The sequence below is a fragment of the Limulus polyphemus genome, unplaced genomic scaffold (genome assembly GCF_000517525.1).
Source record: "Limulus polyphemus unplaced genomic scaffold, Limulus_polyphemus-2.1.2 Scaffold112, whole genome shotgun sequence".
Lineage (NCBI taxonomy): Eukaryota > Metazoa > Arthropoda > Merostomata > Xiphosura > Limulidae > Limulus > Limulus polyphemus.
The window spans coordinates 208,635-219,289 of NW_013665722.1; the positions used below are offsets into that span (position 1 = coordinate 208,635).

Below are 10,655 nucleotides of genomic sequence, written 5' to 3' on the forward strand. Positions count from 1 at the left end.
GGGTAAGTAGAATATCATACAGTATAATCAGGTTTAAATCAGATGAACGAATAGTGTATGATAATATAAAATTAACTATAACACATTGTAACCATATTGATTTCATGGCGAGCTCCGAGACTATAGGAGAAGTTTATGTTTTTCGTGAATTAACTGAACTATTTTCGTGTAATGCTGTTTCCATCTTCTAATTAGGAAGAAACTGGTTATTTATATCTTTATTTGCTGTTCTATATAGTTCGTAATTAAGAGAAAATAAAAAAGATATGGTTTGTTACAGTACCATTAACCATTTACATGAGATGGTTAGAATTATATGTAATATTAACTTTATTAAACTGACTTCAATAATACCTTATCAATTCATTAAGAGTTTCTTCACTTAGAACATTATATTCGGGACAATTGGTAACAAATGTCGTTATTCCTAATTCACCACAATCATCGCTACTGTCCAGATTAATTATCATATATCACACAGCTTAGTGTGTTTCATAGAAAATAGTGATAATTATCCAAGCATTTTCCCACCAGGTAGTTTGTATTTTGTCTCTGCTACTATCAACAACGTGGGTACATTGTGAAAGTCAGAAAGAAGTGAATAAAGATGACGATTTGAAAAGTGAAGCTACTGGTTACGGTGGTGGAGGAGGAGGCTTTGGAGGCGGAGGAATAGGTGGAGGTGGAGGTGTTAGTATACAGGTATAAACTACTATTTGTTGCTTTCATTTCAACTCATACGTAAACTATAAGTGAACAGCAAATCGTGTTGTGTAAGCCAGCTTGTCCTACGTTCATTGGCTTTTTCAACTTCAGAATTATTTACCTAAGTTATTTATAATTCATCATCACTCAATTATCTAGAAAATTTTCTCAACTTACTCTACTATTAACAAAGATCATATTCTATACTGAGGTGAAATGGCATCACTGTGCACTAAACTGCGCAGTTTACAATATATACCACACTGTTGGCAAAAACATGTTTTCAAGATTTATCATACCCAGTTTTCTATGAAACCTGATTACTTATGGTGTTTAGTGATAGTAAATGTTGAATATTCATAGTAATTTTCTCTTTTCGTAAAACATTTTCAGTCTATTATCTACTAAACAATTATTTGATTTTATTAAATTTTATGTCTTAAACATATGTAAAAATCTAATTGTGTAAATCTAACTTCCAAAGAATAGTGTGTTTAGCTCCTAAATACAAGAAATTGTAAGTCACCGCAATAGCTATATATATATATATATACTTATATGTATAGGCTATACCAGTTGCAGTAGGTGGAGGATTCGGTGGTGGAAAAGGTGGAGGTGGTGGAGGGGGTTATGGCGGTGGAGGCGGATATGGCGGTGGTGGCGGAGGGGGATATGGCGGTGGAGGTGGAGGAGCAGTTGCTCTTGGAATTCTTGCTGTGCCACTGCAACTACAAGGTGGAGGAGGATTTGGTGGAGGAGGATTTGGTGGAGGGGGATTTGGTGGAGGAGGATTTGGTGGAAATGAAGCTAATTGATTTGCCTTTGGTCAGTCTGAGGACAGAACTTTGCTTCAGGGTTTTCATAATAAGTAAATAAGTTTTAAGTCACTAGAGATGTAAAGGCTGTTGATATATGAATGATGTCCTTCCGTATGTACCACCTTGCACTTGGTCAAAAGTTCCATGTAGCAAAGAAAACTATGATAAAATAAAGTCAAAAAATAAACATAGATACCTTTATTTCTTATACATGGCAAGTAAGATATACTGCTAGTCTTAATATGGTAAATTTAAGTATGTTTTTACCTTAATTTAGACTTATGGAGTTATATGTATATGGATAACATACAAGTATGTGTGAATTTGACTTCTATACTCAGTGCAGTTATTACCTTACCTTAGTCCCACCATTTATAACCACCTCCTTTGCCTCCTCCTCCACCACCCTTTCCGAGAATTTTCAAAATACGTGTATGTATTGTTTGTGAGAAAAATATAATAAATTGTTTGTATAGAATAAAGCCGATTGAAAGTCTCCTTTTTGCATATCATGAAATGCACATGGTATTCTTAATACTTCATCTCCGTTTATGTACACTCTAAATAAACATAACATACAACTACTAAGAATGTCTCCATGTCGATTCAGTGGCTTGTTTTATGTTCTGTTTTTATCATCCTTTGTTCTGTTTGTGGTTCATAAAACAACATGTTACAAACCTATCAATTCGATTAGTCGAGCTTAGCATTTTGTGGTGGTCTAAGTTTTGGTTCTTTATTTGTTTTCTGAACTATCATAAAAATGTTATTAATCGCTCTATAAATCTTGTGACAATTGAAAAAATTAACAAACACATAAGATGTGTTAGATTAACCATTTTATACAGTATAAATCCAAGAGCGAGGAGGTTAAAATATTTTTGAAAATTTGAATTGACAACCTTGAAGTTAAATTGCCTATACTTTTCACTTCACATTTTAGTGTGTTTGAAATACATTCCTAATGCTTAATATGGACTTGATACAAAAAAATTTGTATGTAAAAGTATATATACCTAACTGGGAGATGTTATATCTAAAGGAACTACAATCCCTTATTTAAAATGAAATTAACTTCATATACATAAGAAGCAAACAACATCACGAGATAGCTTAAAAAAGAAAGAAAAACATCCCTGTAAAATTACTGTAAAATTTAAGAACCCACTTATAATAATAATTTTATATTTTGTTCTTAATAATTCACTGATTTATTATAACTAGCATAAAATACTCGTGCTCCGCTGCGGAGTTCAAAGGCCTCCCCATGATTCACAATTCTTATTGTTGTTGTTTTAACACAAAATTTCAAAATGGGCTATTTACTCTCTGTCAACCGCTAGGAATCCAACCTCGAATTTTAGTATTGTAAGTCCATAAACTTTAGCTAATCCGCATGAGGAATATGATTTCCAGAAGCCCAAAGTACCGATCAAGCTCCTCCATTATCCATAATTGCTTCTATAACTGTCCCAAGTGTGTTTCATAGCCGAAAAAACACGTTAGAACACCATATCGCCTGACTACGTGTGCCAAGTTAGGCCCTTCTTTCTTTCAAAGGCGCTGTGAACACAATTTCAAACATGGCGCCAATGAGATCCTTAGGGAGGACCTACACATAAACTATGATGCCAGATTCGGGTTCATCATCCATGAAAACCTACTCTAGATCCCATCATGCTTGAGTGACCTTGATTGCGCGTTTAAGGCACCTTAGGCATTTAATAGAGTACTATAGATACTCAAGGGAGTCATTATCCAAAATAGAACACTATTAAGATACCCACTCGTGTCACCTGAACACGTGTTAGATGCCGTTAGTTTGTGAGTGGAGGTTTAAGCACAGTTTCAAACATGAAACCTCTGAAATCCAAATTAATCTTTCAGGCTCATTTTAGTCCCCTCTTAGCGGAATGTCTTATAAATAATTACACTCCCCTCTGGCCATCCCGAGTCGCCCACCAAGTTTGGTCCTGCTAGTTCCAAGACAGTGAGAGAATCTGTGAACAAACTAATACATGCACGAACACACACAACATGATTTAAGATATGTTTCACTTCCAGACAGATATGTATAACAAAACTTCAATTCTTTCTCATTTTTTCCCCTCAAGCCCCAGTAATTAAGCGTTAAAATTGAGGTTTCGATACCTGTGGTGTGTAAAACACAGATAGCTCTTTTTTGCTTTGGTTATAATACTTTACATTGTACTTGCTTGATTTTCGAAACATTCTAAATATTATTAAGGATAGTTAATTGTTCATCTACAATAAGAGAATGACTTCACTTTAAGACAAACTATTGAGAAATCCTTTCTGAAAATTCCCAACTGATATTTTAATATATCTCAATTTATATTCTATTACATTTTCTTTATATTAACTGCATTTACTAATATAAATGTAGGTAAATAATCTGATGCATCATACATAACAAGTACAGGAATTATTTGGGTAAAAACAGTGTACAAATAATAAATTAAAGTCTGTGATTTCAATGTGGTCCTAGTTGAGTTTGTTATAAGAAGTAAACATCCATTCACAAATATTGTATTCATGTAATTTCTGGTATATTGATGTATTTCATGTTTTAATGAATCAATATTAATGTTATACATATGTTATACGTTACGTTCAAAGATTTTGAATATATTATATGTTGTATTTCAGTGTCAGAAAACTCTATGTATTCGTTAGGATGTCTAATAACTATTATATTCTTTTTTAGCTAAAGGATCCTTTTTCTGTCCACAGATATTCGCAGCTATATAAAACAATAGAAATTTATTTCTTTGGGGAACTTTTATACCCTTATGAACAATAATACCAACACCACCAGCACTTGTAAGGGAAAGATTATGTGTAAGTCAATATTATATATAGATCATCCCCAAGCTTAGTTTTAGAAATGGCTTTAATGCCAGGTAAAAGAGAAACGTCTGTAAAAAATTCTACAGTTTTACTAAAATCTTTGAAAGCTTTTTTATGCTAAAATGAATGATTAAAATATCTTGAGCTCCCTTAGTTTATACTACTCTAGCAAGTGATGTATTTGTACTTGAATAAGTCCGAAAACTTAAATCTTGGGTCATAATTCTATTGTCTTGTTGACGTCACACCAAGACTTTGTGTAAAACAGGTTGATTTCAACTAATTCATAGCCATCACTGGAAATATACAATTCATGCCATTTCTACAATAAGAGTTATCATTTAGGTTTGAATATTTAATAAATTGTTCAAATATTTATAGAGAACATTTTTCAAGGCACAAAGTATTGTGACAATTAGCACAATCAATGTAATTTCGATTGCTTTGGTATACTGAATACACTGATATTCAATTATTATTAAGTTGAATTAATAGCAAATATCACTTTAATTACTAATATGACTGTTTTAAACAATTTAATACGTCAGATACATAATCAATATATCAAATTTTTTTGCTTCCTTGTCTTGAATTGTTTTGTTTTTGTTTCAGAGCAAATCCATATTGGACTATCTGCTGGTCTTAAACTGAGTTTAACAAAATCATCTACTGTTCCACTGTTCCACTGTTCGAATCATAATTTTTTATACGTTGTCCGTATATACTTATACTGGTTTTGTTTTTTAAACTGCAAACACTTACCAAAAAGCACTCGCTTAGATTTAGTTAAAGGCCAGCGGTACATCACTGCTTTCCTCCAACTGTAATGTAACATCAGATTTAATAGCCATCTCATTCATATTTTCAGTTTTTATCATAGGAACACTGGAGAGTAATCCTTCCTGCCATACTATTCAAGGGCATCAACTATTTTAGTTGTAGAATCGATCTAATTTTGTAGTGTTTGTTTGTTTGTTTTGAATTTCGCGCAAAGCTACACAAGGGCTATCTGCGCTAGCCGTCCCTAATTTAGCAGTGTACGAGTAGAGGGAAGGCAGCTAGTCATCACCACCCGCCGCCAACTCTTGGGCTACTCCTTAACCAACGAATAGTGGGATTGATCGTCACATTATAACGGCCCACGGCTGAAAGGGCGAGCATGTTTGGTGTGACATTTTGTAGTGAACGTACACACTTCTTAAACATTCTATTATCTTTCTCTACTACGTGGATTTCTTCAATAAAATTTGTGTAGCTGGGTTTCAACTCATCATATTCCTTACATATAGTTCCTAAGTTTTTAAGTTGTATTGAGATTAGCCTGTGTATCAGTTATTTCTTTTTTAGTTTTGAGAAGACATTTATGAGCCTTTCCTCCATTTTATTCTAATATTTATAATGACTTTGTCATTTTATTATTTCTTCATCAGAGCTAGGGGTATTACTTTACTTGATTAGAGGGATATTTAAAAATTTAGATAAAACTCTTACCTTATCCAATAATGACATTTCCCTGTTTATATGATGAATTATTAAAGTAATATAATGTCTCTCGAGATTCCTTATTTTCCAATTCGGATATAACAGTACAGTTCTAATGATGATATTACATTAAATCCAAAAAATTAAAATAAAGAAAAACAGTATTACTAAATATTCACAACTGTAAGTTTTTTGGTGAAATACACAAAATCATAACTTCAATCAACAACAGACATTAGTATTACGCCTATTATTTTCTTAAACATTACATTCTTAATCTATTTCCATATAGATTTTCAAGAGTTAGAAGAGTTTGTAATAATAGTTTCCAATCACACTATATTTGTCATATCCATTTCCGACAATGCGTTTCGCTCAATCCAGAATTCTTGAGTTGAACTACAAATTTCTATAAAAGGTATCGATCTTCCTAGTAATACTGTTGTGGCTGGCACCTGATGCACAGGTCAAAGAATTTCATCCCGTTGGGGCACGGGTTGGCATGTAATGAAGCTCTGGATTTAAGAAATGGTGAGCTGGTTTGAATCCGTGCGATACCACAAAAAATTTAACCCACTTTAAGCTCTGGAGTGACAGTCACTCCCGCGTGGATGGTGGGTAGTGGGATGCTGCTGATTGACTGTCTTCTCCCTAAGAGATTGACTGTCAATCTTATAATGCATCCACAGTCTAAAGTGGGGGAATAGTTTATAGTATCGCACGGTTTCAAGTCCGGTTCACAAGCTTTGAAACCCATCCCCGAAACAAGCAATCTTTATTTTGCAGGTTTGCATCTAGCTTTCTTTAATATTACCTCTTTCTCCAGTCGTTTTATTTATCATTACCTTCTTAAATATCAGTTAACTTTATTATTACAGCAGCTGATGTTTCTTTGCCTTCGAACGAGAGGATATGGAGCGACTGTTATAATTCTTGGTCTAATAAGACAGGTTCAGATATTTGATGGTAAATTTTACATAAAGTTATGTGACCAGTCTGGTTAAACAACATTAAGGTTAATATTTGCCTTATTTTTCATTTTGTAATGGAGATTACACAATTAAACATCACAAGTTTATTGTCCTGCTACTTCTAATTAAAATGAAATCTTGAGACAAACACGCTCTGCCCTAGGGACAGGTATCATGAAAGCGGATTTAGTTTTTGTGTAAAGATGATGTGAGAAAGTTAAAAACAAATGTTTCTCAGTTTTTATCTTTAATAAAGCTAAGAGTATTTTGTACAAGTTTTACCTTGGCATTCTACGCAGGTTTCTATTTCAAGCGCCTAACTGGAGGTTATGGCAAAATATGAGACAAATGTAGGAAATATATATTTGAATAATTCCCTCCTCTCTCGTAGCTCAGCGGTAAGTCTGAGGGCTGACGCCGCTAAAAAATGGGTTTCGATACTTGTGGCAGGCACAGCAGAGACATTTCGAATGATTATATTTTTCACTGTCTGCTTCGGCAAATGGATAGTTATTTCAAAATCGTCTGTCCTGATGGAAAATTATTAACTATAACAAATACCATTAGTTTTATGGGTATCTTTGAAAAAAAGTGTTTGTTTTGAAAAGCTTTTATTTTCGCTTTTACTTTTCAATGATATTGTTTAAGTTTGTATATTTGTCTACTTACCCTTCTCTGCATCTTGTGTTCAGTTTCAAAGTCTGTGTAGTGAATCTGGAGACAGATGCGCTTGTGAGGTTTGCTCTTCAACTCTTCCCCTTATATACCCACCAGAGAAGGTTCTTCCTTCTTTCCATGAGAAATACTAATTAATGAAATAATAAAAACTCGATAGAGCGATGTCGATGCTCTGCTGCAGTGCACGTTTTTTCTCAGTTACACAGAATGAACTGAGCCGTTAAGTACGTTTGTCGCAGGTCGCGTGGGAAAACGTTTCACACAGCTCACGTCATTAACTCTTACTGTTGTTGCCGACTTATTATTGTTTGTTAGTGCTTAATCCTCGTATTCGTTTTATTTTAAAAATATTCTTTTCTTATCAGGGTTTACTGAACCAGTTTAGTGTATATCTTTTTTTTGAAGAATAAACTGTTAGGATTTATCTAAATATTTCAAGTAATTGTCGACAGGCTCCAATAACCTTTTGTTATACTTCTTTAGATAGTAGATTTTTTTTAAAAGATTTCTCAACAATAACAACAACAAAAACTAAAGTGTTCATACAAGCATATGAACGAGAAAGACCTTTGCATTATTCTTATTATTATATTATTGAACAAACACTTACATGTATACCATGGAATCAGCAAAGTTACTTTTATATTACCATACGCTACTCTTTAATCTGAGTTAAAACCTGATTAACATGTGTACGGCCTTTAAAGGAGTGTATACATTTATTTATTAAAACTGTGAATTGAAAGAAATAGCTTTCATATAATGTCGTTCTCTACGTCTTATTAGCAAATATGCAGTTATTTCAAGTTTCACCTACGGTTAAAGTTATTTCGTACGTCGTTGAACTAAGGAAATGTTAAAACTATAAAAACACACATTAAAATATGTTGCAGTGCTATTAACCATTTACTTGACTTCATTACAGTTGCACAAACCATAGATCTTGATAATTTGACAATAAGTATGTCCTTACTACTTTCGGAGCTAATAAGATTTTACTGAGATAATATGTAGAGCTCATGGAGATATAACAACCCATTCTTTCCTTCTTAAAGGGTAAACATCTTTAATGTAGGTTAAGAATCAGTCATGAATCCTACCAAAACATTTACAGGATATTTTACAGTTTTTAATGTTTTTTAAGCAAGCACGATGGCCCAAGCAGCAAGAAAATTAAATTACTTACAAATTGCGTGCTAGCAGAAAGCTTATCCCCCAAAAGATACTCATTAACTTTCCAGTGCGAGTCCTCAACCGATAGTTTGTGTTGCTCGTGTTTAAGGCCAGCATTGATTTTATCATTGTCATCTTTACTGTAAGTTTGTTTGTTTGATTTGAAATTAAGCACAAAGCTACACAATGGGCTATCTGTGCTCTGTCCACCACGGGTATGGAAACCCGGTTTCTAGTGATGTAATTTCGCAGACATCCCGCTGTGCCACTGGGTGGCTACTGTCAGATTAGTTATCAATGCATTAGATTACATAACGATTCTAACAAACAAACAAATGTTGATATTTTTTTCAATTTTTCCACTAGGTGTCGTTTATTTTGTCACTTCTACTCTCAACAACATTGGTACACAGTGAAACTCGAGGTGAAGTGAAGACAGAAGATGAACTTAAAGCTTCAGCTACCGGTTACGGTGGTGGTGGAGGAGGCTATGGAGGGGGTGGTGGAGGAGGGGCTACCATACAGGTATAAGTTACCGCTTGTTGTTTTAATTTAAAATTAATACATAAACTATAAGTGAACGAACAAGGTCTAGTTTGCACAACAAATTGCACAACATCGCAGTAAGTTTCAGTTTATTGTCATACATGTAAACAGGCTATACCAGTTGCAGTAGGTGGAGGATTTGGTGGCGGAAAAGGTGGGAGTGGTTATGGCGGTGGCGGAGGAGGTTATGGAGGTGGTGGAGGCGGAGGGTCAGCTGTTTTAGGACTTCTTGCTGTGCCATTACAACTACAAGGTGGAGGTGGATTTGGTGGTGGAGGATTTGGTGGTGGAAGAGGTGGTGGCAGAGGAGGAGGCAAAGGAGGCGGTTATGGATGGTGGTAAAGTAAGGTAATAACTGCACCTAACTAGTTGAAGTCAACTTCATAGAAAAAAATCATTAATATTATCCCGCTATTTATAAATCTATAAAATCATGTCATGTTATTTAAATTTAACTATAAACGTACATAAATGTAGCTTCTAAAATAATTTACTTGTCGGAAACAAAGAGAAGAAACTGGATTGATTAATTTTGTCTTTATTTTAACCTAGGTTTCTCTGCTAAAAAGAACTTAGGACAAAAGGAAAGGGACTATCATACATTTACCAACATTTTCGCCCTCTAGTGGTGACCTAAAACTGATTTACCTACTCTCAAAAACCTGAAGCAAAGTATTGTCTTCAGACTGACCAAAAGATAATAAATTAATTTCATTTTAAACTTTTAAAATAATTTTAATATAAGTGTTTGTTTTGTATTTGAATGAATGGAAATAAATTGTTTATGTAGAATAAAATCAAAAAGTTTGCTTCTTTGTCTAACATAACACACACAAAACACGTTCTCTTAATATTTCATCTTATAGCATGTAAACTCTAAATAAACATACAGAAATTCTTAGAGGTTTAACGTTAGGACATTTGAATTATATTTTTTTTAATTTTAACTGTTTACATTTTTCTTTTTTCTGCGGTTCCTAAAACTACTATACTGTAAATTGGGTTTTGTTCGTTTAATTAGCGGCACAGTTGTATGTCTGCAAACGTACAATATTACAAACCGGGTTTCTATACCCGTGACGACCAGAACACAGATAGTCCATTGCGTAGCTTTTTGCTTAATTACAAATCAACCAACAACATTGTTCAACTATGAAAAATAAATTAATTTTTCCTTAAATCTAGTGAACAACTGACGATAAAACGAGTAAGTAAATCAAAGTTTGATAAAATTGTGTTCAACGTTTACACAATGGTTAATACAAGTGGCTGCTATGTAAACGCAGAAATGGCGTTTTGTTTCAGAAATATTGAGTTCTTAAACCACAATTTATTTGTCATTCAAAGTATTTCGAAACGATAAAAAGTTACTCTGTCTCAGCTTAACTCTATGAACAAGGAAAATAGATTC

The 10,655-nt window shown here is 33.7% G+C and overlaps 2 protein-coding genes across 2 annotated transcripts in view; both read left to right on the forward strand.

Moving 5' to 3' along the window:
• The window catches only part of LOC106471385 (glycine-rich cell wall structural protein-like), a 27,535-nt gene extending 26,015 nt beyond the window's left edge, over nucleotides 1-1,520 (forward strand). Inside the window, exons 10-11 of the mRNA XM_013931986.1 lie at nucleotides 535-702; nucleotides 1,272-1,520. Coding sequence (XP_013787440.1) covers nucleotides 535-702; nucleotides 1,272-1,520 — 417 coding nt within the window. The remainder of the gene's footprint in view (nucleotides 1-534; nucleotides 703-1,271) is intronic.
• Nucleotides 1,521-1,820: 300 nt separating this feature from the next.
• Nucleotides 1,821-10,655, forward strand: part of LOC106471397 (glycine-rich cell wall structural protein 1.8-like) — a 56,112-nt gene continuing 47,277 nt past the window's right edge. The window contains exons 1-3 of the mRNA XM_022400941.1: nucleotides 1,821-1,835; nucleotides 9,065-9,223; nucleotides 9,356-9,582. Coding sequence (XP_022256649.1) covers nucleotides 1,821-1,835; nucleotides 9,065-9,223; nucleotides 9,356-9,582 — 401 coding nt within the window. The remainder of the gene's footprint in view (nucleotides 1,836-9,064; nucleotides 9,224-9,355; nucleotides 9,583-10,655) is intronic.